General features: G+C 46.5%; 1 protein-coding gene across 1 annotated transcript in view; it reads left to right on the top strand.

Annotated features, from left to right (window-relative positions):
* Positions 1-26286, top strand: part of LOC124126333 (solute carrier family 49 member 4-like) — an 81679-nt gene that overhangs the window by 527 nt on the left and 54866 nt on the right. The window contains exons 2-7 of the mRNA XM_048391456.1: positions 2143-2385; positions 3148-3355; positions 4936-5026; positions 14159-14322; positions 14608-14659; positions 15365-15408. Coding sequence (XP_048247413.1) covers positions 2158-2385; positions 3148-3355; positions 4936-5026; positions 14159-14322; positions 14608-14659; positions 15365-15408 — 787 coding nt within the window. The 5' untranslated portion in view covers positions 2143-2157. The remainder of the gene's footprint in view (positions 1-2142; positions 2386-3147; positions 3356-4935; positions 5027-14158; positions 14323-14607; positions 14660-15364; positions 15409-26286) is intronic.

The following is a 26286-nucleotide window of genomic DNA, read 5'->3' as shown; positions in this document are numbered from 1 at the left end:
CTACTACTACTACTACGACTACTACTACCTCAGCTACTACTACTACTACTACTACTGCTGCTACAACTACTACTACTACTACTACTACTACTACTACTAGTACTACTACCTCAGCTACTACTACTACTACTACTACTGCTACTACTACTGCTACCACCACCGACACCACCACCTACACCACCACCACCACTACTACTACTACTACTACTACTACTACTACTACTACTACTACTACTACTACTAGTACTACTACCTCAGCTACTACTACTACTACCACGACTACTACTACTGCTACCACTGCTACTACTACTGCTACCACCACCGACACCACCACCTACACCACCACCACCACCACCACCACCACCACCACTACTACTACTACTACTACTACTACTACTACTACTACTGCTACCACTGCTACTACTACTGCTACCACCACCGACACCACCACCTACACCACCACCACCACCACCACTACTACTACTACTACTACTACTACTACTACTACTACTACTACTATCACAACGCCCATGGTGCGTCAGTACTGCCAGGTAGGGTATGCTGTCGACATATGTGGTAGTGTAAAATTGTCGGCACGCACAGGGGAGTTAATTGAGGTGGATGTTCGCAAAGAGAAGTACCTACATATGTCGCTGGCTCTATGTGTTATTGTTGTCTATAGGCACGTGGGGGTACAGAGATGGGCTGAAGTGTCTTTTTATTCAGCTGCCTCTGTGGCTCGTCCGAAGCCTGTGGTGTTCCTGCAGACATGAGGGATATTCCCGTTTAGTGGATGGCGTCTGAGTGTTGTTAGGTTGTTATAGCTGTTGTTATAGCTGTTGTTATATAGGTTTTTATAGGGGTTGTTATAGCTGTTCTTATAGAGGTTGTTATAGTGGTTGTTATAGCTGTTGTTATATAGGTTATTATAGGGGTTGTTATAGTGGTTGTTATAGCTGTTGTTATATAGGTTATTATAGGGGTTGTTATAGCTGTTGTTATAGCTGTTGTTATATAGGTTTTTATAGGGGTTGTTATAGCTGTTCTTATAGTGGTTGTTATAGCTGTTGTTACATAGGTTGCTATAGCTGTTGTTATAGAGGTTTTTATAGCTGTTGTTTTATAGGTTATTATAGGGGTTGTTATAGTGGTTGTTATAGCTGTTGTTATATAGGTTATTATAGGGGTTGTTATAGCTGTTGTTATAGCTGTTGTTATATAGGTTATTATAGGAGTTGTTATAGCTGTTCTTATAGTGGTTGTTATAGCTGTTGTTACATAGGTTGCTATAGCTGTTGTTATAGAGGTTGTTATAGCTGTTGTTTTATAGGTTATTATAGGGGTTGTTAAAGCTGTTGTTATAGCTTTTGTTATATAGGTTATTATAGGGGTTGTTATAGCTGTTCTTATAGAGGTTGTTATAGTGGTTGTTATAGCTGTTGTTATATAGGTTATTATAGGGGTTGTTATAGTGATTGTTATAGCTGTTGTTATATAGGTTATTATAGGGGTTGTTATAGCTGTTGTTATAGAGGTTATTATAGGGGTTGTTATAGCTGTTGTTATAGAGGTTGTTATAGCTGTTGTTATATAGGTTATTATAGGGGTTGTTATAGCTGTTCTTATAGTGGTTGTTATAGTGGTTGTTATAGCTGTTGTTACAAAGGTTGCTATAGCTGTTGTTATAGCTGTTGTTATATAGGTTATTATAGGGGTTGTTATAGCTGTTCTTAGAGTGGTTGTTATAGCTGTTGTTACATAGGTTGTTATAGAGGTTGCTATAGCTGTTATTATATATGTTGTTATAGCGGTTGTTATATGGGTTGTTATTGTGGTTGTTATAGCTGTTGTTGTAGTGGTTGTTATAGCTGTTGTTACATAGTTTGTTATAGAGGTTGCTATAGCTGTTATTATATATGTTGTTATAGCGGTTGTTATATGGGTTGTTATTGTGGTTGTTACAGTTGTTACAGTGGTTGTTATAGAGGTTATTATAGCTGTTGTTATAGCTGTTGTTATAGAGGTTATAATGGGGTTGTTATAGAGGTTGTTATAGTGAATGGTGTAGAAGTTGTTATAGTGGTTGCTATAGGAGTTGCTGTAATGGTTCTTATAGTGGTCGCATTGAATTATTTATGAAAGGTTGTAAGCCCCACCATGAAGACACATGACGACGAGGTCCCAGTCAATGCGAACACACGTAACGACCAGGGCCCAGCCAATGAGAAGTCACGTGATAGCAACGTCGCAGCAAATGAGAAGTCAAGTGATAGCAACGTCGCAGCCAATGAGATTCCACATGTCGGCAAGAGCCCGACTGATGAAACGGAAAGTCCTACCAAGGAGGAAGTAGCGTCATCTCCGAATGTAACACCTGACATAAAGGTAGATGCTTCTGATCCCTAGTGTTTGCATTGCTAGAATATTGCTTAAAGCGGCGTAAAACCATACTCACTCACTTATTGTCCGACACGCCTGTCCCCTGCCGTGATATTGCTGGAATATTGCTAAAAGCGGCGTAAAACCATAATCACTCACTCATTGTCCGACATGTGGAATAGTGTGTTTCAGTACATACGCTTTTATGACAAAAAGCAAAGTGAAATATTTTCAGCATTTCAGATGTAACGGCAATTAACTCGAACTGCGTAGTAAGTAAGGATAAGATGTATGGATGAACAACTTCTTTATTACAATTAGGAGTTCATCCATATATCTTATCCTTACTTAGTACTCCAACATTAACTGCATTAACTCTTTATATCGACGTAGTAATGCCCCGAACTACAACAGCGTGGGCTGTGGTCGACTAATCGATATTGTGTTTACTTGTAAAGAGATCACGTATTAAAGAACACATTAAGGGAATCCAAAGAATGTCTTAGTTCAGCTAACTTTGAATGAAACAGAGTGTGCAGGGACACGATACGACTATGTTTATCATGGTGCCTATGTAAAAAGCGATCGTAGCGCTAAGGTGATCGTAACTCCCATACTTTAACATAGACTTACGACAGTCGTAGCGCTAAGGTTGTTTTGTACAACGGCATCCATATCGCCAATAACATAAAGTACTCATTGTTTTTACACATAATAGCACTGTTGGCACAGTGCATGCAGTAACCGCGCCCGTGGTTTATACGCCAGGTCTACAAACGACGATGGTACATCCTAGCCTTGTTCTCCCTGATGGCGGGCCTACAAGCCGGAGTTTGGAACCAATGGGGGCCTATAGCTAGGACCAGTGAACGCATGTATGGCTGGACGGACTCGGATATTGCGTTACTTGCCAACTGGGGACCAATCATGTTTCTCCCTTCATGCCTAGCGTGGTCTTGGTTACTGGACACTAAAGGTACAGTAAACTACGTTTATTACGAACACGCTTATAACGAACTGACGGATATAACGAACTGTTAGTTGTCTCAGCCATTTGCTGTGTATATGCTGTATATATGCTTATTACGAACAACGGTTATAACGAACTAAAATTAGTGGTCCCTTTGAGTTCGTTATAACTAGTTTACTGTATTTGTTTTTGGCACTTAGGGTACTATTTAGTAGATAAACAGTATGTGCTTGTGATAAGTGTGGGTGTAATTGAGCCGAAAACACCATATGTTTTTAATGTGAAGTTTACACGATATACGGCTTCTTCATTGGACGAGAGGCCGGTCACATAAGCTTATGAACGACACAATTTGACGTTCATACGTTTTTCACGAGACTGTATTCTTGAATGACGTAAACGCTGACGGACGACTTCCACATTCCTGGCACGCATACACACAGGAACGTTGTTTCTGATCATCAATGCATCATTGTTCCTGTGTATCTTCGCCACGACCCATCATAGTGAACAGAGGCGAAAACATCCAAATGTAAAATATCGTAGTATGGACTCCATCCGTGTTCAATCATCAACACTAATCGCCACAGGTTCACAAGCAATTTCGGAAATTTCTCCCGTCACGTTTATCGTATCGGCCATCTTGACGTCCTGTTCTTGATGTAAATGTATTACGACGCGGTGTCACTGTGACTGACGTACTGAGTACTACATAACATAGTGTTACCATCTACATCAATGAGGTAAAAGATAGTTATACAAAACTATTATAGGAATTTACTATCACTTTGTGGGAGTTCATACAATGTTTGGCCATCACTCTGTGAAGTTTCATAAACCAATGGGGCGGTGGGGTAGCCCAGTGAAGACCCGGGTTCAATTCCAGATATGGGTACAATGTGTGAAGCCCATTTCTGTTGTCCCCTGTCGTGATATTGCTGGAATATTGCTAAAAGCGGCGTAAAACCATACTCACTCACTCACTAGTTCTGTCGACCACGTATTGACATGCACTCTCGTGTAGATACATACGACGTATACCTACAACAATAAACACAACTCAATTGAAGCATTATTTCGAGGACGCCTTATTGCTCCATGATGCTGGACACACTGTAGGGCTGGGACGAGTCCAAAGTTACTACCCAGGTACCCACCCCCCCGATTACCTGACCTTACCCGGGTACCCGCTGTAGGTCTCAAGAGATAGGTCCAAATGTCCGACTTGGAATAGTTTGACTGTAGCCCTTGCAAAATGTAGTTAGATACACGTATAAAACGATCTAGTTATACATACACTGAAGTTGACTGAAGTTTTATCTTTATGCAAACATATGAAGTCAGAAGGAATGCAAACATAAGTCACTTATAGTTTAACCATAGAGTTCTAGGTAATGTTGGCATTAAGCATTATATCACGTGATTAACCACGGGTCCGGATAGTCCTGTTGGTACCCGGTCCCTACTCAGTACCCACCCGACCCGAATACCCGAGTTACCCGTCCCAGCCCTAGGACACAGTGCTGCTGTGGTGTACTGGCCGGTGAGAACTAATACATGTTAAATCTTTTTAAATGTTATTTCAGGGTTACGTCCGACATGTCTGCTGGCGTCTGCCTTGATAGCAGCGGGGACAGGCGTACGCTGTATCACCCAGTCACAGCCCACCTTCACCTGGTGAGGAGGAGGGGGGGGGGGGGGGGGGTCACACCTGTTGGGCTGCTGCAGTGAGTGTAGCAGTGTGTTCAGAAGAGGGTGTTTTAATGGATGGTGTGTTTATGTGTGTGTGTGTTTAGTAGGGTGGGGTGGATGTTGTCGGAGTGGGTAAGGGAGGGTGTTTTAATGGATGGTGGGTTTATGTGTGTGTGTGTTTAGTGGGGTGGGTTGGATGTTGTCGGGGCGGGTAAGGGAAGGTGTTTTAATGCATGGTGTGTTTATGTGTGTTGGTGTTTAGTGGGGTGGGTTGGATGTTGTCGGGGCGGGTAAGGGAGGGTGTTTTAATGGATGGTGTGTTTATGTGTGTGTGTGTTTAGTGGGGTGGGGTGGATGTTGTCGGGGCGGGTAAGGGAGGGTGTTTTAATGGATGGTGGGTTTATGTGTGTGTGTGTTTAGTGGGGTGGGTTGGATGTTGTCGGGGCGGGTAAGGGAAGGTGTTTTAATGCATGGTGTGTTTATGTGTGTTGGTGTTTAGTGGGGTGGGTTGGATGTTGTCGGGGCGGGTAAGGGAGGGTGTTTTAATGGATGGTGTGTTTATGTGTGTGTGTGTTTAGTGGGGTGGGGTGGATGTTGTCGGGGCGGGTAAGGGAGGGTGTTTTAATGGATGGTGTGTTGATGTGTGTGTGTGTTTAGTGGGGTGGGGTGGATGTTGTCGTGGCGGGTAAGGGAGGGTGTTTTAATGGATGGTGTGTTTATGTGTGTGTGTGTTTAGTGGGGTGGGGTGGATGTTGTCGGGGCGGGTAAGGGAGGGTGTTTTAATGGATGGTGTGTTGATGTGTGTGTGTGTTTAGTGGGGTGGGGTGGATGTTGTCGTGGCGGGTAAGGGAGGGTGTTTTAATGGATGGTGTGTTTATGTGTGTGTGTGTTTAGTGGGGTGGGGTGGATGTTGTCGGGGCGGGTAAGGGAGGGTGTTTTCATGGATGGTGTGTTGATGTGTGTGTGTGTTTAGTGGGGTGGGGTGGATGTTGTCGGGGCGGGTAAGGGAGGGTGTTTTTATGGATGGTGTGTTTATGTGTGTGTGTGTTTAATGGGGTGGGGTGGATGTTGTCGGGGCGGGTAAGGGAGGGTGTTGTAAGGGATGGTGTGTTTATGTGTGTGTGTGTTTAGTGGGGTGGGGTGGATGTTGTCGGGGCGGGTAAGGGAGGGTTTTGTTAGGGATGGTGTGTTTATGTGTGTGTGTGTTTAGTGGGGTGGGGTGGATGTTCTCGGGGCGGGTAAGGGAGGGTGTTGTTAGGGATGGTGTGTTTATGGGTGTGTGTGTTTAGTGGGGTGGGGTGGATGTTGTCGGGGGGGGGGGGGGGGGGGGGTAAGGGAGGGTGTTGTAAGGGAAGGTGTGTTTATGGGTGTGTTAGTTTAGTGGGGTGGGGTGGATGTTGTCGGGGCGGGTAAGGGAGGGTGTTTTAAGGGATGGTGTGTTTATGTGTGTGTAAGTTTAGTGGGGGTTGGGGGTGGGGGGGAGGGGGGGGGTGGGGGGGGTTAGGGGTTGGGGGTGGGGGGTGGATGTTGTCGGGGCGGGTAAGGCAGGGTGTTTTAATGGATGGTGTGTTTATGTGTGTGTGTGTTTAGTGGGGTGGGGTGGATGTTGTCGGGGCGGGTAAGGGAAGGTGTTTTAATGGATGGTGTGTTTATGTGTGTGTGTGTTTAGTGGGGTGGGTTGGATGATGTCGGGGCGGGTAAGGGAGGGTGTTTTAATGGATGGTGTGTTTATGTGTGTGTGTGTTTAGTGGGGTGGGTTGGATGTTGTCGAGCCGGGAAAGGGAGGGTGTTGTTAGGGATGGTGTGTTTATGTGTGTGTGTGTTTAGTGGTGTGGGGTGGATGTTGTCGGGGCGGGTAAGGGAGGGTGTTTTAATGGATGGTGTGTTTATGTGTGTGTGTGTTTAGTGGGGTGGGTTGGATGTTGTCGGGGCGGGTAAGGGAAGGTGTTTTAATGGATGGTGTGTTTATGTGTGTGTGTGTTTAGTGGGGTGGGTTGGATGTTGTCGGGGCGGGTAAGGGAGGGTGTTTTAATGGATGGTGTGTTTATGTGTGTGTGTGTTTAGTGGGGTGGGTTGGATGTTGTCGGGGCGGGTAAGGGAGGGTGTTTTAAGGGATGGTGTGTTTATGTGTGTGTGTGTTTAGTGGGGTGGGGTGGATGTTGTCGGGGCGGGTAAGGGAGGGTGTTTTAAGGGATGGTGTGTTTATGTGTGTGTGTGTTTAGTGGGGTGGGTTGGATGTTGTCGGGGCGGGAAAGGGAGGGTGTTTTAATGGATGGTGTGTTTATGTGTGTTGGTGTTTAGTGGGGTGGGTTGGATGTTGTCGGGGCGGGTAAGGGAGGGTGTTTTAATGGATGGTGTGTTTATGTGTGTGTGTGTTTAGTGGGGTGGGGTGGATGTTGTCGGGGCGGGTAAGGGAGGGTGTTTTAATGGATGGTGTGTTGATGTGTGTGTGTGTTTAGTGGGGTGGGGTGGATGTTGTCGTGGCGGGTAAGGGAGGGTGTTTTAAGGGATGGTGTGTTTATGTGTGTGTGTGTTTAGTGGGGTGGGGTGGATGTTGTCGGGGCGGGTAAGGGAGGGTGTTTTCATGGATGGTGTGTTGATGTGTGTGTGTGTTTAGTGGGGTGGGGTGGATGTTGTCGGGGCGGGTAAGGGAGGGTGTTTTTATGGATGGTGTGTTTATGTGTGTGTGTGTTTAGTGGGGTGGGGTGGATGTTGTCGGGGCGGGTAAGGGAGGGTGTTGTAAGGGATGGTGTGTTTATGTGTGTGTGTGTTTAGTGGGGTGGGGTGGATGTTGTCGGGGCGGGTAAGGGAGGGTTTTGTTAGGGATGGTGTGTTTATGGGTGTGTGTGTTTAGTGGGGTGGGATGGATGTTGTCGGGGCGGGTAAGGGAGGGTGTTGTTAGGGAGGGTGTGTTTATGGGTGTGTGTGTTTAGTGGGGTGGGGTGGATGTTGTCGGGGCGGGTAAGGGAGGGTGTTGTTAGGGATGGTGTGTTTATGGGTGTGTGTGTTTAGTGGGGTGGGGTGGATGTTGTCGGGGGGGGGGGGGGGGGGGGGGGGGGTAAGGGAGGGTGTTGTAAGGGAAGGTGTGTTTATGGGTGTGTTAGTTTAGTGGGGTGGGGTGGATGTTGTCGGGGCGGGTAAGGGAGGGTGTTTTAATGGATGGTGTGTTTATGTGTGTGTGTGTTTAGTGGGGTGGGGTGGATGTTGTTGGGGCGGGTAAGGGAAGGTGTTTTAATGGATGGTGTGTTTATGTGTGTGTGTGTTTAGTGGGGTGGGTTGGATGATGTCGGGGCGGGTAAGGGAGGGTGTTTTAATGGATGGTGTGTTTATGTGTGTGTGTGTTTAGTGGGGTGGGTTGGATGTTGTCGAGCCGGGAAAGGGAAGGTGTTTTAATGGATGGTGTGTTTATGTGTGTGTGTGTTTAGTGGGGTGGGGTGGATGTTGTCGTGGCGGGTAAGGGAGGGTGTTTTAATGGATGGTGTGTTTATGTGTGTGTGTGTTTAGTGGGGTGGGGTGGATGTTGTCGGGGCGGGTAAGGGAGGGTGTTTTCATGGATGGTGTGTTGATGTGTGTGTGTGTTTAGTGGGGTGGGGTGGATGTTGTCGGGGCGGGTAAGGGAGGGTGTTTTTATGGATGGTGTGTTTATGTGTGTGTGTGTTTAGTGGGGTGGGGTGGATGTTGTCGGGGCGGGTAAGGGAGGGTGTTTTAAGGGATGGTGTGTTTATGTGTGTGTGTGTTTAGTGGGGTGGGGTGGATGTTGTCGGGGCGGGTAAGGGAGGGTTTTGTTAGGGATGGTGTGTTTATGGGTGTGTGTGTTTAGTGGGGTGGGATGGATGTTGTCGGGGCGGGTAAGGGAGGGTGTTGTTAGGGAGGGTGTGTTTATGGGTGTGTGTGTTTAGTGGGGTGGGGTGGATGTTGTCGGGGCGGGTAAGGGAGGGTGTTGTTAGGGATGGTGTGTTTATGGGTGTGTGTGTTTAGTGGGGTGGGGTGGATGTTGTCGGGGGGGGGGGGGGGGGGGGGGGGGGTAAGGGAGGGTGTTGTAAGGGAAGGTGTGTTTATGGGTGTGTTAGTTTAGTGGGGTGGGGTGGATGTTGTCGGGGCGGGTAAGGGAGGGTGTTTTAAGGGATGGTGTGTTTATGTGTGTGTAAGTTTAGTGGGGGTTGGGGGTGGGGGGGTGGGGGGGGGGGTTGGGGGGTGGGGGTGGGGGGTGGATGTTGTCGGGGCGGGTAAGGCAGGGTGTTTTAATGGATGGTGTGTTTATGTGTGTGTGTGTTTAGTGGGGTGGGGTGGATGTTGTTGGGGCGGGTAAGGGAAGGTGTTTTAATGGATGGTGTGTTTATGTGTGTGTGTGTTTAGTGGGGTGGGTTGGATGATGTCGGGGCGGGTAAGGGAGGGTGTTTTAATGGATGGTGTGTTTATGTGTGTGTGTGTTTAGTGGGGTGGGTTGGATGTTGTCGAGCCGGGAAAGGGAGGGTGTTGTTAGGGATGGTGTGTTTATGTGTGTGTGTGTTTAGTGGTGTGGGGTGGATGTTGTCGGGGCGGGTAAGGGAGGGTGTTTTAATGGATGGTGTGTTTATGTGTGTGTGTGTTTAGTGGGGTGGGTTGGATGTTGTCGTGGCGGGTAAGGGAAGGTGTTTTAATGGATGGTGTGTTTATGTGTGTGTGTGTTTAGTGGGGTGGGTTGGATGTTGTCGGGGCGGGTAAGGGAGGGTGTTTTAATGGATGGTGTGTTTATGTGTGTGTGTGTTTAGTGGGGTGGGTTGGATGTTGTCGGGGCGGGTAAGGGAGGGTGTTTTAAGGGATGGTGTGTTTATGTGTGTGTGTGTTTAGTGGGGTGGGGTGGATGTTGTCGGGGCGGGTAAGGGAGGGTGTTTTAAGGGATGGTGTGTTTATGTGTGTGTGTGTTTAGTGGGGTGGGTTGGATGTTGTCGGGGCGGGAAAGGGAGGGTGTTTTAATGGATGGTGTGTTTATGTGTGTGTGTGTTTAGTAGGGTGGGGTGGATGTTGTCGGGGCGGGTAAGGGAGGGTGTTTTAATGGATGGTGTGTTTATGTGTGTGTGTGTTTAGTGGGGTGGGTTGGATGTTGTCGGGGCGGGTAAGGGAAGGTGTTTTAATGGATGGTGTGTTTATGTGTGTGTGTGTTTAGTGGGGTGGGTTGGATGTTGTCGGGGCGGGTAAGGGAGGGTGTTTTAATGGATGGTGTGTTTATGTGTGTGTGTGTTTAGTGGGGTGGGGTGGATGTTGTCGGGGCGGGTAAGGGAAGGTGTTTTAATGGATGGTGTGTTGATGTGTGTGTGTGTTTAGTGGGGTGGGGTGGATGTTGTCGTGGCGGGTAAGGGAGGGTGTTTTAATGGATGGTGTGTTTATGTGTGTGTGTGTTTAGTGGGGTGGGGTGGATGTTGTCGGGGCGGGTAAGGGAGGGTGTTTTCATGGATGGTGTGTTGATGTGTGTGTGTGTTTAGTGGGGTGGGGTGGATGTTGTCGGGGCGGGTAAGGGAGGGTGTTTTTATGGATGGTGTGTTTATGTGTGTGTGTGTTTAGTGGGGTGGGGTGGATGTTGTCGGGGCGGGTAAGGGAGGGTGTTGTAAGGGATGGTGTGTTTATGTGTGTGTGTGTTTAGTGGGGTGGGGTGGATGTTGTCGGGGCGGGTAAGGGAGGGTTTTGTTAGGGATGGTGTGTTTATGGGTGTGTGTGTTTAGTGGGGTGGGATGGATGTTGTCGGGGCGGGTAAGGGAGGGTGTTGTTAGGGAGGGTGTGTTTATGGGTGTGTGTGTTTAGTGGGGTGGGGTGGATGTTGTCGGGGCGGGTAAGGGAGGGTGTTGTTAGGGATGGTGTGGGTGGGGTGGATGTTGTCGGGGGGGGGGGGGGGGGTAAGGGAGGGTGTTGTTAGGGAGGGTGTGTTTATGGGTGTGTGTGTTTAGTGGGGTGGGGTGGATGTTGTCGGGGCGGGTAAGGGAGGGTGTTGTTAGGGATGGTGTGTTTATGGGTGTGTGTGTTTAGTGGGGTGGGGTGGATGTTGTCGGGGGGGGGGGGGGGTTTAAGGGAGGGTGTTGTAAGGGAAGGTGTGTTTATGGGTGTGTTAGTTTAGTGGGGTGGGGTGGATGTTGTCGGGGCGGGTAAGGGAGGGTGTTTTAAGGGATGGTGTGTTTATGTGTGTGTAAGTTTAGTGGAGGTTGGGGGGGGGGGGGGGGGTGGGGTTGGGGGGTGGGGGTGGGGGGTGGATGTTGTCGGGGCGGGTAAGGCAGGGTGTTTTAATGGATGGTGTGTTTATGTGTGTGTGTGTTTAGTGGGGTGGGGTGGATGTTGTCGGGGCGGGTAAGGGAAGGTGTTTTAATGGATGGTGTGTTTATGTGTGTGTGTGTTTAGTGGGGTGGGTTGGATGTTGTCGGGGCGGGTAAGGGAGGGTGTTTTAATGGATGGTGTGTTTATGTGTGTGTGTGTTTAGTGGGGTGGGGTGGATGTTGTCGGGGCGGGTAAGGGAGGGTGTTTTAAGGGATGGTGTGTTTATGTCTGTGTGTGTTTAGTGGGGTGGGGTGGATGTTGTCGGGGCGGGTAAGGGAGGGTGTTTTAAGGGATGGTGTGTTTATGTGTGTGTGTGTTTAGTGGGGTGGGTTGGATGTTGTCGGGGCGGGAAAGGGAGGGTGTTTTAATGGATGGTGTGTTTATGTGTGTGTGTGTTTAGTAGGGTGGGGTGGATGTTGTCGGGGCGGGTAAGGGAGGGTGTTTTAATGGATGGTGTGTTTATGTGTGTGTGTGTTTAGTGGGGTGGGTTGGATGTTGTCGGGGCGGGTAAGGGAAGGTGTTTTAATGCATGGTGTGTTTATGTGTGTTGGTGTTTAGTGGGGTGGGTTGGATGTTGTCGGGGCGGGTAAGGGAGGGTGTTTTAATGGATGGTGTGTTTATGTGTGTGTGTGTTTAGTGGGGTGGGGTGGATGTTGTCGGGGCGGGTAAGGGAGGGTGTTTTAATGGATGGTGTGTTGATGTGTGTGTGTGTTTAGTGGGGTGGGGTGGATGTTGTCGTGGCGGGTAAGGGAGGGTGTTTTAATGGATGGTGTGTTTATGTGTGTGTGTGTTTAGTGGGGTGGGGTGGATGTTGTCGGGGCGGGTAAGGGAGGGTGTTTTCATGGATGGTGTGTTGATGTGTGTGTGTGTTTAGTGGGGTGGGGTGGATGTTGTCGGGGCGGGTAAGGCAGGGTGTTTTAATGGATGGTGTGTTTATGTGTGTGTGTGTTTAGTGGGGTGGGGTGGATGTTGTCGGGGCGGGTAAGGGAGGGTGTTTTAAGGGATGGTGTGTTTATGGGTGTGTGTGTTTAGCGGGGTGGGGTGGATGTTGTCGGGGCGGGTAAGGGAGGGTGTTTTAAGGGATGGTGTGTTTATGTGTGTGTGTGTTTAGTGGGGTGGGGTGGATGTTGTCGGGGCGGGTAAGGGAGGGTGTTGTAAGGGATGGTGTGTTTATATGTGTGTGTGTTTAGTGGGGTGGGGTTGATGTTGACGGGGCGGGTAAGGGAGGGTGTTGTAAGGGAAGGTGTGTTTATGTGTGTGTCTGTTTAGTGGGGTGGGGTGGATGTTGTCGGGGCGGGTAAGGGAGGGTGTTTTAAGGGATGGTGTGTTTATGGGTGTGTGTGTTTAGTAGGGTGGGGTGGATGTTGTCGGGGCGGGTAAGGGAGGGTGTTGTTAGGGATGGTATGTGTATGGGTGTGTGTGAGTTTAGTGGGGTGGAGTGGATGTTGTCGGGGCGGGTAAGGGAGGGTGTTGTTAGGGATGGTATGTTTATGTGTGAGTGTGTTTAGTGGGGTGGGTTGGATGTTGTCGGGGCGGGTAAGGGAGGGTGTTTTAAGGGATGGTGTGTTTATGGGTGTGTGTGTTTAGCGGGGTGGGGTGGATGTTGTCGGGGCGGGTAAGGGAGGGTGTTTTAAGGGATGGTGTGTTTATGTGTGTGTGTGTTTAGTGGGGTGGGTTGGATGTTGTCGGGGCGGGTAAGGGAGGGTGTTGTTAGGGATGGTGTGTTTATGTGTGTGTATGTTTAGTGGGGTGGGGTGGATGTTGTCGGGGGGAGGGGGGGGGGGGCGGGTAAGGGAGAGTGTTGTTAGGGATGGTGTGTTTATGTGTGTGTGTGTTTAGTGGGGTGGGGTGGATGTTGTCGGGGCGGGTAAGGGAGAGTGTTGTAAGGGATGGTGTGTTTATGTATGTGTTTGTTTAGTGGGGTGGGGTGGATGTTGTCGGGGTGGGTAAGGGAGGGTGTTTTAATGGATGGTGTGTTAATGTGTGTGTGTGTTTAGTGGGGTGGGTTGGATGTTGTCGGGGCGGGTAAGGGAGGGTGTTTTAATGGATGGTGTGTTTATGTGTGTGTGTGTGTGTGTGTTTAGTGGGGTGGGGTGGATGTTGTCGGGGCGGGTAAGGGAGGGTGTTGTAAGGGGTGGTGTGTTTATGTGTGTGTGTGTGTTTAGTTGGGTGGGGTGGATGTTGTCGGGGCGGGTAAGTGAGGGTGTTGTAAGGGAAGGTGTGTGTATGGGTGGGTGTGTTGTAAGGGGGGTGGGGTGGATATTGTCGGGGCGGGTAAGGGAGGGTGTTGTAAGGGAAGGTGTGTTTATGGGTGGGTGTGTTGTAAGGGGGGTGGGGTGGATGTTGTCGGGGCGGGTAAGGGAGGGTGTTGTAAGGGAAGGTGTTTTTATGGGTGGGTGTGATGTAAGGAGGGTGGGGTGGATGTTGTCGGGGCGGGTAAGGGAGGTTGTTGTAAGGGAAGGTGTGTTTATGGGTGGGTTTGTTGTAAGGGGGGTGGGGTGGATATTGTCGGGGCGGGTAAGGGAGGGTGTTGTAAGGGAAGGTGTGTTTATGGGTGGGTGTGTTGTAAGGGGGTGGGGTGGATGTTGTCGGGGCGGGTAAGGGAGGGTGTTGTAAGGGAAGGTGTGTTTATGGGTGGGTGTGTTGTAAGGGGGGTGGGGTTGATGTTGTCGGGGCGGGTAAGGGAGGGTGTTGTAAGGGAAGGTGTGTTTATGGGTGGGTGTGTTGTAAGGGGGGTGGGTGCTGTCAGGGGATGTGTGTTTATGGGTGTGCTGTAACGGGTGTCTGTATTTAGACTGTCCGTGTGGTATAGTTCTTCACGGTGGCGTGTTGCAGGTTGGTTCATACAGGTCACATATTGAACGGACTGGCCGGCCCTATCGGTAAAGGAGGTGTGGCAAAATTGTCGGCAGTTTGGTTTCCGCGCGAGGAGCGCACAACGTCAACGACTATAGGTTTTGTAGTCATTGGTCTGAGCCTAGGACTGACGTTTCTGGTCGGTGAGTTAACTGTATTGCTTCGTTGCTCGATTCATTCCTAATTTGTGGTTGAACTGTGAGAGACATGAGTAGGTGCGCGTGCGTCGATGGCAGATAAAACAAGTGAGTAAAATGATTATGTTCCCCCACTTTCAGCTCATCCCGCCTGGGGTTCTGGCAAAGAATCGGTGCCTGATGCCACACGAGTAGTGGGTATCAGGGGACAGGGTGCTTCCGATGGGGCGTAAAACGATATTCACTCACTCATTACTCCAGATAATCTTTCCAAACGTTCGTGTATTTCAGGACCCCTGCTGGTGCCGGAAATGAAGACTTTCCCGACCAATGCCACATTCAGGTGAGACAACTCTGCTTCATAAACAGTGTAGCTCCTATACGTTTACCACTTTGAATGCTAATGATTCATTGAGGTGAGCAGGCGAAACATTGGCACCATCCGCCCAGCCCCGTGATGACTTATACTAAGACAGCGTGATACTGATGACTTATACTAAGACAGCGTGGTACTGATGACTTATACTAAGACAGCGTGATACTGATGATTTATACTAAGACAGCGTGATACTGATGACTTATACTAAGACAGCGTGATACTGATGACTTATACTAAGACAGCGTGATACTTAAGGGGATGACAAAGAAGCGTCCCCTGACGAATCCCAGTGACTTGGTCTGTGGTCTGTATACACGTGGTCGTCAAAGTAAACGTCAACGATACGCATCGCTTTGGGCAGACCGTCCCCATTACGCTCTGACGACTTTGTGCCATTGTAATTCTGGAAGGTCAGTGATGTTGCATCATATGTGTTGTTCTTCAGATGGACGGAAGATGAGACTACACAATCTATGGTAATGTTTAAAAAACAACAAAAAGGACAAAGATGCTTTATAGCGGGGTTGTGTGGTTACAGCTCGTCACCGTGACATGGTGACAAATACTCATCCTTTACTCACACTGTTGTCCACAATGTTTACAGACAGCAGCAGTGAAGGGTTTTTATAACAAGGTGTTTACGTGTGAGTGTATCTATTTATATTGCAGCTCCTTTGACAACGTCACATACCACGTTGGGAACACCACTGTAGGTAAGGTCGCACCATCAGTCAGTGTACATCCTCGCACACTCAGTCAGTGTGCGTCCTCACCCCATCAGTCAGTGTACGTCCTCGCACCATCAGTCAGTGTACATCCTCGCACCATCAGTCAGTGTACATCAGTCAGTGTACATCCTCGCACCATCAGTGTACGTCCTCGCACCATCAGTGTACGTCCTCACCCCATCAGTCAGTATACATCCTCGCACCATCAGTCAGTGTCCGTCCTCGCACCATCAGTCAGTGTACGTCCTCGCACCATCAGTGTACGTCCTCGCACCATCAGTGTACGTCCTCACACCATCAGTCAGTGCACGTTCTCGCACCATCAGTCAGTATACGTCCTCGCACCATCAGTCAGTGTCCGTCCTCGCACCATCAGTGTACGTCCTCACACCATCAGTGTACGTCCTCACACCATCAGTCAGTGTGGCGCAGTGGAATTTTAACTATTAACCAAAGTGACAGATGTTCGTCCTATGGCGACGACATCTCAAACTAAAGTGACTTACTTACGTCCTATCGCGACTACATCTGAAGCCAAAAGTGACGATAACTCAAGCAATTCCAATCCCTCTCTCCGCACGTGCTCGGGCAGCCCGTGCAATGCAATACTTATTTCCGCGAAGGAAGATGCGTTTCCGCTATCTGTTCCCTCTTTGGCATGTCTTCAAACCATACCCCCTTCCATGATTGACATCTGTCAATCATAGATTGAAAACTATTATCCTGAAAGCTAATCAAGACCATTTGTTTCACTCGAAGAAACCCATTCCAGTGGACATACTTTGTTTGCTGGTCTTTTCACTACTGACAGTCTTGTCTTAATATCAACGACACTAACATGGCCATCTTTTCCTGGATAGACCTTCAATATTCTGCCAAGTTGCCAGTTTCCACGAGGCGTGTCGGGAGATATTACTAAGACAACATCTCCAACTTGTAAATCCCTCTGAGGAGTGTGCCATTTTCTTCTGGTGTTGAGGCTTGGTAGCCATTCTCTCATCCACCGGTGCCAAAAGTGACGAACCAATTCTTGAATTCTTCTCCACCGTTTGCGTGGATTGAAGTCTGTTGTGTCAACTGAGTCAGGTGCGAACACGCCACCAATCTGGCCATGTAAGAAGTGATTTGGCGTGAGAGGTGTACTGTCTTGTGGATGAGCAGAATGGTACGTCAACGGACGAGAAAAAATGGCACGCTTAGCAGCTTTTATCATGGATTCAAACACCCCTCCAAAATGTGATGCATGAGGAGGATTGAAACGCCATTTGATGCCTTTGTTTGCAAGTGCATCCTCATCAAGGAGTAGGAACAACTCCTTCAATTCCTTGACCGAACCAACGAAGTTGGTACCATAATCAGATACTACCAACTCAGGAAGACCTCTTCTGTTAACGTCCGATAAAAGGCATTTAGAAAAGAGTCCGTATCCAATCCATAGGCCATTTCCAAATGAACGGCTCTGGTCGACAAGCATGTAAACAGACAGAGGTAACGCTTCTGTCGATGTTTACCTCGACCCTGAACGGTCATGAATGGCCCAGCATAATCTACCCCAGTTTGTTTAAAGGCTCGAAGTGAAACTCCCATTCTCATTTTCGGCAAAGGAGCCATAACTGGTTGAACTGGCCTTGCCTTATTCAATAGGCACCGTGGACATTTCCTTTCCCATGACCGAATCGCTTCTCTACCAGAGATAATCCAGTACCTTGTTGAAAGTGAAGCTAATGTTTGGTTCGTTCCAGCAACATGCTTACCTTCGTCATGATAATGCTTGACAATAAGCGTTGTCACCCAGCTGTTTTTGGGCAGAATGATTGGGAATTTTGTATCTAAAGGTAAGTATTCAGCATACTCCAAACGTCCCTCCAACCTCATGATCCCATTGTCATCCAGCTGAGGATGAAGGTTCAGGATTTTCGACCCTGATGGTAATGGCTTTCTGGACACTTATGATGAATATTCTTTTGGATAAGATTCCCTCTGCACATCCATGATGATTCTGTTTTCAGCGTCACTTATCTCATCTGGTGATAATTCTCCTTCAACTTCATCATCATTTGATGCTATACAATTGTGAAGGAACCTGTAAACCCATGCATTCACTCGTGTGAGTCTTCTCCATGAGGAGAATCTGGAGGGTTCTAGTCGCCATGACTCACAGGGCACCGAAACAAAACTTGCAGATAGAATTCTGTTTCTGTTCACCTCTCTTTGCTCATCTACCTTGATAGATTTCATCTCTTATTAAATAAGAGGGACCTGACCACCACAATGAACTAGCTACCAACTGTTGAACTGTTGCTCCTCGACTAATCAAGTCAGCAGGATTTGCTTCTGTTGGAGTATGTCTCCACTGTGAAGGACTTGTGACATCCTGGATTTCACCTACCCTGTTGGCCACGAAAGGTTTGAAAATTCTGCTGTTATTTCTAATCCAGCATAACACGTTCATGTTGTCTGACCAGAATATCACCTGTTTCAAGTCAGCATCAAGTGCTTCCGTGATATTCAGTGCCAATCGTAGCCCTAGATTCGCTGCCATTAACTCTAATCTGGGTATACTGACAGCTTTCAGTGGCGCAACTCTGCTTTTTGAAGCTACTATTCTGCTCAATTTGTCACCATTTGGATAAGCAGTTACTGCATACACAACCGCTCCATATGCAATCTGTGAGGCATCAACATAGGTATGCAAAGTCAGAGAACTGATGTCTTTATCACTGCAAAGACACCGGGGAACCTGTACTGTCTCTAGACCATTTAGATCTCCTAGCCATTGTTCTATTCTGTTTCTCATCGCCTCATCTACCTCCTCATCCCAGTCGAGTCCCCCCATCCACATCTCTTGTGGGATTACTTTAGCAGTGACAATGAATGGTGCAATGAAACCCAACGGATCAAAAACCTCTTTTGAAGATTTTGTCATGTGTTATAGGGAAGTTTACCCTAAACGTAAACCAATCATTTGCGGCTATTCATAACAAACCAAGAGTTTTCACTGATGGCAAATGCCCTCTGTTGAGATCAACCTCATTTACTCTATCTCCCTCAGGTATGCCATCTAATACCTCAAGGTGATTAGACATCCACTTTCTGGCATGCATACCCGCCTTGGACCATAGGTTTTCAACTGTTCATAGAGTTCTAGACCCTTTTTCTCATCTTCAACAGAATTCATACTATCATCCATATATGTTGATTTGATGACAGTTTCTGCAGCCAGTGGAAATTCTTTGATATGAACTCGTGCATTTTCCTGTGCCCCGAACTGGGCCAAGAATGGAGAGGATGTAACTCCAAATACAACCCTACTGAATTCATACACGTCAGGACTTCTAGTCATATCCATTGACCTCCACAAGAATCTATGATAAGGTCGATCACTTGGTGATATACTGATCTGAAGAAACATTTCAGCTATGTCACAGATAAGTGCCACTGGATGTCTTCTGAAGCGGAGTAAGACATCAAACAACTCACTTTGAAACTTTGGTCCTGCATGTATTGCATCATTCAAAGATACTTCATCATTTTTAGCTGATTCATCGAACACAATACGAACCTTTGTGGTACTCCTATCCGGACGCAAAATGGGAAAGTGAGGAAGATACCATCTTGTTTCACTAAATGATTCATCTTGTGGAACTTTGCGAATGTATCCTTTCGACAAGTACTCAGAGATAATATCCTCATAAGCCTTGGCTATTTCTGGATGTTTTGTCAACTTCCTTTCCGTACTGTTAAGACGTTTAACAGCCATGAGATAGTTGTCAGTCAGTGAATGAGCATTTTCATTCCAAGGAATACCTATTTCATATCGACCATCCTTATGAGTGAGTGTTTCATGGGCATACTTTAAAACCTTTTCATCATCAGGCTTCATTTGTGATATTGGGTTTCCTTGATCTATTTCCCAAAACTTGTGCAGTAACTCAGTCAGCTCAACATCGTTGCTGTCAGTGAAGAATGAACTAACAAAGTTACTTTGTTCAAACTTACCTTGATCAGATAAGCTACCTATGCATGTCCATCCAAGTGGGGTAAGTCTTGCAACTGGATCACCAGGATGCCCAGTCACCTCTCTAAACGACTTGTGCAAATCCAAATGATCCACACCGATAAGCAATTCAACCCTGCAAGGCTTTGATACTTTTGGGAATGGTATACTTTGTAAATGTGTCCATTTGTTTCTGTGCTTTTGCCAGTAAATCGCTTGCAAATTGCCAGTCACAGCATTAGTTGTCATTGCAGACATCTGAATACTAAGATCACCACTGACACTTTCAAGCTTAAATTCTACTGGTTTTGTCTCAAATGATTCTGTGTGACCATTTAAAACATTTACAAAGATCTTCTCTGGCTCACCCTGTAAACCCAACTCAGCTGCAATGTCGGCATTAATGTAAGACTTTGTGCTCGCATCATCCAACAAAGTGTTTACTGTAATGGTCCTAGTCCCATTTTTCAATACCACTGCAGCTGGAACAGTGCGAAGAGTCATCAAAGTGTTTGACGTCAGTGGCATTGTTGCATGAGACGTTTCAGTTTGATCACATTTTTGAGATTTTGATTTTTCTGCATCGTGACCCAAATTTACCACTGACTCATCAACTTGTGGTTTAGCTTTACCTCTGTTTTGGTAGGTACGCGAAGTCTTGTCAATGAACTCATTCTTTCCAGAGTTTTCATTATGCAATAGTCTGTTGTGGTTCCTTGAACAACCTGATATACCACACAGCCTATTTTGACGACAGCTGTTACCCAGATGATTGCCCCTAAGACAACGAAAACAAAGCTTCAATCTTTTGGCTTCGTTCCATCTATCAGAAACAAACATTCCTTTGAAAAGTTTGCAGTTCCAAATGTCATGCTCTTCAGCACATACACCACAGATACTAACATCACTGACAAATGTGCTAGACATTTTCTGTTTTGCCTGTGATCTCTTACCTGGTGTAGTCAATCCATGTACTGAGCGACCATAAGTTCAGTCATCTTTTTAAACAAAGTGGCATAAAGCAGGCCATTACCCTGTCAGATTCTCTGATGTTTGCGACTGCAACATAAAAAATATCCGCGAATTTCTCTAGATCCTAAACATGGCCTTCACGAATTGGTTTGAAATTACTAATTTCCTCATTTTGGATTGCAATCTGCCGCCTCTTCCCACCAAACTTTCTTTCAAGACGTTCTAGTGCAACATCATAAGCTACTGAGCTGTGGCCTAAAGACTGAATTGATTTCAACGCTTCGCCCGAGAGATATTGGCGTAATTGCAACAACTTGTACTCAGGTGTGGCTGGGGACTGATCAATGCAAGTCATAAAAGCCGCCTTCCAACTTTGATATGTTTTTATATCACCTGAGAAAACAGGTATCGACACACGTTTCAACTGTTTCCACATGTCGTTCCCTATGGCCTTATTATCAGACTTACCTGGGCATTTTGTCCTACCAACATGCAATGCTAGCTCATCCTTCTGACCATGATTGTGTCCTTCAGAGACCAAATGTTCACGGTCGGCTACTTCAGATTGCTGCGGAGATACAACACTTTGTTGTTTAATCTGGGATCTCTTTGGTATGCTATATAGCCTGCCTAATCTTCTACTGGACACAGAGCTATTTCCTGATCTGTTAGACCCTGATCTGCTTTGCAGATATTCCTTTACAGATTCAAGAGCTAAGTTATTTTCTTCCTCCAAACTATCTTTTTCTTGATCCAACATTTTAACATTACCATGTTCTTCCAGTTTAACATAAACCCTTGAAAGCTCTATCATAATATCCATTGCTTTCACAAAATGATCAATCATTTGATCGACACCATTCCTTACCTCTTTCCGTGATGGTTGATCCTGACTTTCTATCAAAGTAGTAAGCTTATTCCTAGCTTTGGTACAACTAGATTTGGCTGCTGCCTTTTGTTGTTTCAACACACGAACTCATTCCGCCGTCTCCGAGAGAGATCCAGTTTCTGACATAGCTGCTCTACACTGGCTATCTGTTCCAGTTTCAGACATAGTTGGTCTAAGCTGTCTATCTGATATCTAAATACAATTCTAATAAAGCTTTTAGTTCAAATGGAAATGTAACAGAAAACCACGCTCTGCTACCATTGTTGTGCAGTGGAATTTTAACTATTAACCAAAGTGACAGAAGTTCGTCCTATGGCGACGACATCTCAAACTAAAGTGACTTACTTGTGTCACATCGAACCGAACTATCAAACTACAGTTACAAATGTACGTCCTATCGCGACTACATCTGAAGCCAAAAGTGACGATAACTCAAGCAATTCCAATCCCTCGCTCCGCACGTGCTCGGGCAGCCCGTGCAATGCAATACTTATTTCCGCGAAGGAAGATGCGTTTCCGCTATCTGTTCCCTCTTTGGCATGTCTTCAAACCAGTCAGTGTACGTCCTCACACCATCAGTCAGTGGGAGTTCGGTCTTGACTGAGTTCGGTCTTGACTGCCGTCGAGTTCGGACGTCTTTTGCTTCTCAGCAACTTGTCTAGTGTTATACAGCGCACTTGACTGTTTATGATACTTCCTCTTTTGTTCTTTGGCTTTTGATTTCTCTTGTGTTGGAGTGCATTCAAACTTTTCATTTCTATTTGGTGTTTGCTGATTGTTACAGTCAGTTGTTGGGGATTGTCCTCGACAATGGCTGACAACAGAATGGAATGTGAGGAAGGATTTAAAGTCGTTGCTTCAGGGAGGAAGCGAATCGGCCGTATTCCAGATGGTACTTCTAAAAAAGCCTGTGTTGCCAAGCAACCAAATACTGTTCCTCCTACTCCAAGGTCTGATCTTACTTTTGTCTTTGATGAGCCACCTCGGGTCAAATCAACCACTGTTATCTTCAAAGCCAATGTAGATGAATATGATGATGGTTCACCGACCCTCTGTCAACTTATGACACAGCGTGCTTTGGCTAGAGCCTTGGATAAGATCACTACAGAAATAGTCAGTGTTAAGCGGATGGCCAGGGGAGATGTTAGTGTCACTGCAAAAACCGTTGAGGCTGCCAAAACACTTTTGCAAGTCACAGAACTTGATGAACATTTTGTCACCCCTCATGAGCCTGAATCCTTAATGAGATCACGTGGAGTCATCTATGGTATTGATCTGGATATTGAGATGAATGAAATTGAGGACGAGTTGAAACCCGTGTTACCTCTAATGTGCTCTGCTGTGCGTCTGACTCGTGGGCCTGATAAAGTTCCCACCAAATCTGTTCTTCTTACATTTACTGGCCAGTCTTTACCGGATCATGTTGTCATTTTCTTCCAGAGATTTCCAATCCGGATATATGTTCCTCCTGCTCTTCGATGCTTCAAGTGTCAGTCCTTTGGGCATGTCTCTGCTAAGTGTAGAAGCACTCATCATGTGTGCGCTAAATGTGGAGGGAAGCACAAATACGAGGAGTGCAATGAAAGTTCCCTTAAATGTAAGAACTGTGGTGGTGCACACTCTGCGGCATATAAAGGTTGTATTAAATACCAGGAAGCTGTCCAGATTCAGAAAGTCCGAGTGGAGGGTAAGTTGTCTTATTCTCAGGCTGTTCGACAGGTGCGTGGAGATTTTGATGTCGCTCAGGTTCCAGCAGTCCCTAAGCCACCTCCTGCAGCTAAACCACTGTCTCAGGTTGTTACAATTTCTGATGTTGTGTCTTCTCCTGTCATGGTGACTGCTAGTACTCAGACTGAGACTCTTGAAGTTGAATGTCAGACTGATCCTGTTGTTGACATCATTCCTGAATCATCTTGCAAACCTCTATTTAACAATGTCTCTCCTGTTGACTTTCTCAACTTTGTTATTTGTATAGTTGCTAATCTTGGCACTACTCGTGCATTCAAGTCTGATGGTCTTCAGACGATAGCGTCAGCAGCCCAGTCCCTCTTGGGGTTAAGATTGTCCCCTGATGATCTGACGAGCATGGTTAAGGGTCAACAATGGAAGTCTTAATCCATCCTTCTTATGGATCTCTTGATGCTAGATCACTCAGTGCTAACGGTCCAGGATTTAAAGTTTGTATTAAGTTTTGACCCAGATGTTTTGTCTTCAGGAGACATTCTTCACTCCTAACCAGCGATTATGTTGGGAAGGTTATGTCTGCCTACGTAAAGATCGTCAGTTTGGTTTTACAGGTGGTAGTGCTAAACTCACTCACTCACTGTCGTTTAGTGAAATAAGGTTCAACCATCCCATTTACAAGGGAATGAAGTCATTCTTCATTTGAAGGATAAAAAAATCAGTCTCCATTTTTAATGTCTCTAATAACGCTATTGCTTTCTCTGATGACCATGGGTCTCTGTTGAATATGTCAGCCAATCTTAAAGTAGTGTGTGGTGCTTTTAAAGCGTGTGGCAGTTTCACTAGTCTATGAACTATCTAGGTACTTAGCAAACCTTTATTATGGGCAAGGTGTACATGGGCCTAGTTGCCCGAACACCTATAAAACTTTCTAACAATCAATCAATCAATCGGTCTTGACTGCCGTCGAGTTCGGACGTCTTTTGCTTCTCAGCAACTTGTCTAGTGTTATACAACACACTTGATTGTTTATGATACTTCCTCTTTGGTTCTTTTGACTTTTGATTTCTCTTGTGTTAGAGTGCATTCAACCTTTTAATTTCTATTTGGTGTTTGCTGATTGTTACAGTCAGTTGTTGGGGATTGTCCTCGGCAATGGCTGACAACAGAATGGAATGTGAGGAAGGATTTAAAGTGGTGGCTTCAGGGAGGAAGCGAATCGGCCGTATTCCAGATGGTACTTCTAAAAAAGCCTGTGTTGCCAAGCAACCAAATACTGTTTCTCCTACTGCAAAGTCTGATCTTACTTTTGTCTTTGATGAGCCAGCGCGGGTCAAATCAACCACTGTTATCTTCAAAGCCAATGTAGATGAATATGATGATGGTTCAACGACCCTCTGTCAACTTATGACACAGCGTGCTTTGGCTAGAGCCTTGGCTAAGATCACTACAGAAATAGTCAGTGTTAAGCGGATGGCCAGGGGAGATGTTAGTGTCACTGCAAAAACCGTTGAGCCTGCCAAAACACTTTTGCAAATCACAGAACTTAATGACCATTTTGTCACCCCTCATGAGCCTGAATCCTTAATGAGATCACGTGGAGTCATCTATGGTATTGATCTGGATATTGAGATGAATGAAATTGAGGACGAGTTGAAACCCGTGTTACCTCTAATGTGCTCTGCTGTGCGTCTGACTCGTGGGCCTGATAAAGTTCCCACCAAATCTGTTCTTCTTACATTTACTGGCCAGTCTTTACCGGATCATGTTGTCATTTTCTTCCAGAGATTTCCAATCAGGATATATGTTCCTCCTGCTCTGCGATGCTTTAAGTGTCAGTCCTTTGGGCATGTCTCTGCTAAGTGTAGGAGCACTCATCATGTGTGCGCTAAATGTGGAGGGAAGCACAAATACGAGGAGTGCAATGAAAGTTCCCTTAAATGTAAGAACTGTGGTGGTGCACACTCTGCGGCATATAAAGGTTGTATTAAATACCAGGAAGCTGTCCAGATTCAGAAAGTCCGAGTGGAGGGTAAGTTGTCTTATTCTCAGGCTGTTCGACAGGTGCGTGGAGATTTTGATGTCGCTCAGGTTCCAGCAGTCCCTAAGCCACCTCCTGCAGCTAAACCACTGTCTCAGGTTGTTACAATTTCTGATGTTGTGTCTTCTCCTGTCATGGTGACTGCTAGTACTCAGACTGAGACTCTTGAAGTTGAATGTCAGACTGATCCTGTTGTTGAAATCATTCCTGAATCATCTTGCAAACCTCTATTTAACAATGTCTCTCCTGTTGACTTTCTCAACTTTGTTATTTGTATAGTTGCTAATCTTGGCTCTACTCGTGCATTCAAGTCTGATGGTCTTCAGATGATAGCGTCAGCAGCCCAGTCCCTCTTGGGGTAAAGATTGTCCCCTGATGATCTGACGAGCATGGTTAAGGGTCAACAATGGAAGTCTTAATCCATCCTTCTTATGGATCTCTTGATGCTAGATCACTCAGTGCTAACGGTCCAGGATTTAAAGTTTGTATTAAGTCTTGACCCAAAGCCAGATGTTTTGTCTTCGGGAGACATTCTTAACTCCTAACCAGCAATTCCGTTGGGAAGGTTATGTCTGCCTACGTAAAGATCGTCAGTTTGGTTTTACAGGTGGTAGTGCTAAACTCACTCACTGTCGTTTAGTGAAATAAGATTCCACCATCCCAATTACAAGGGAATGAAGTCATTATTCATTTGAAGGATAAAAAATCAGTCTCCATTTTTAATGTCTATAATAATGATATTGCTATCTATGATGACCATAGGTCTCTGTTGAATATGTCAGCCAATCTTAAAGTAGTGTGTGGTGCTTTTAAAGCGTGTGGCAGTTTCACTACTCTATGAACTATCTAGGTACTTAGCGAACCTTTATTATGGGCAAGGTGTAAATGGGCCTAGTTGCCCGAACACCTATAAAACTTTCTAAAAATCAATCAAATCATCAGTCAGTGCACGTTCTCGCACCATCGGTCAGTATACATCCTCGCACCATCAGTCAGTGTCCGTCCTCGCACCATCAGTCAGTGTACGTCCTCGCACCATCAGTCAGTATACGTCCTCGCACCATCAGTCAGTGTACGTCCTCGTACTATCAGTTAGTGTATGTCCTCGTACCATCAGTCAGTGTACGTCCTCGCACCATCAGTCAGTGTACGTCCTCGCACATCAGTGTACGTCCTCGTACCATCAGTCAGTATACGTCCTCGCACCATCAGTCAGTGTACGTCCTCGTACTATCAGTCAGTGTACGTCCTCGCACCATCAGTCAGTATACGTCCTCGCAC

This window comes from Haliotis rufescens, unplaced genomic scaffold (genome assembly GCF_023055435.1).
Source record: "Haliotis rufescens isolate VD_foot unplaced genomic scaffold, xgHalRufe1.0.p SCAF_10, whole genome shotgun sequence".
Classification (NCBI taxonomy): domain Eukaryota; kingdom Metazoa; phylum Mollusca; class Gastropoda; order Lepetellida; family Haliotidae; genus Haliotis; species Haliotis rufescens.
The sequence above is the reverse complement of the archived record's forward strand: the minus strand, read 5'-3'. Positions and strand labels throughout refer to the sequence as shown.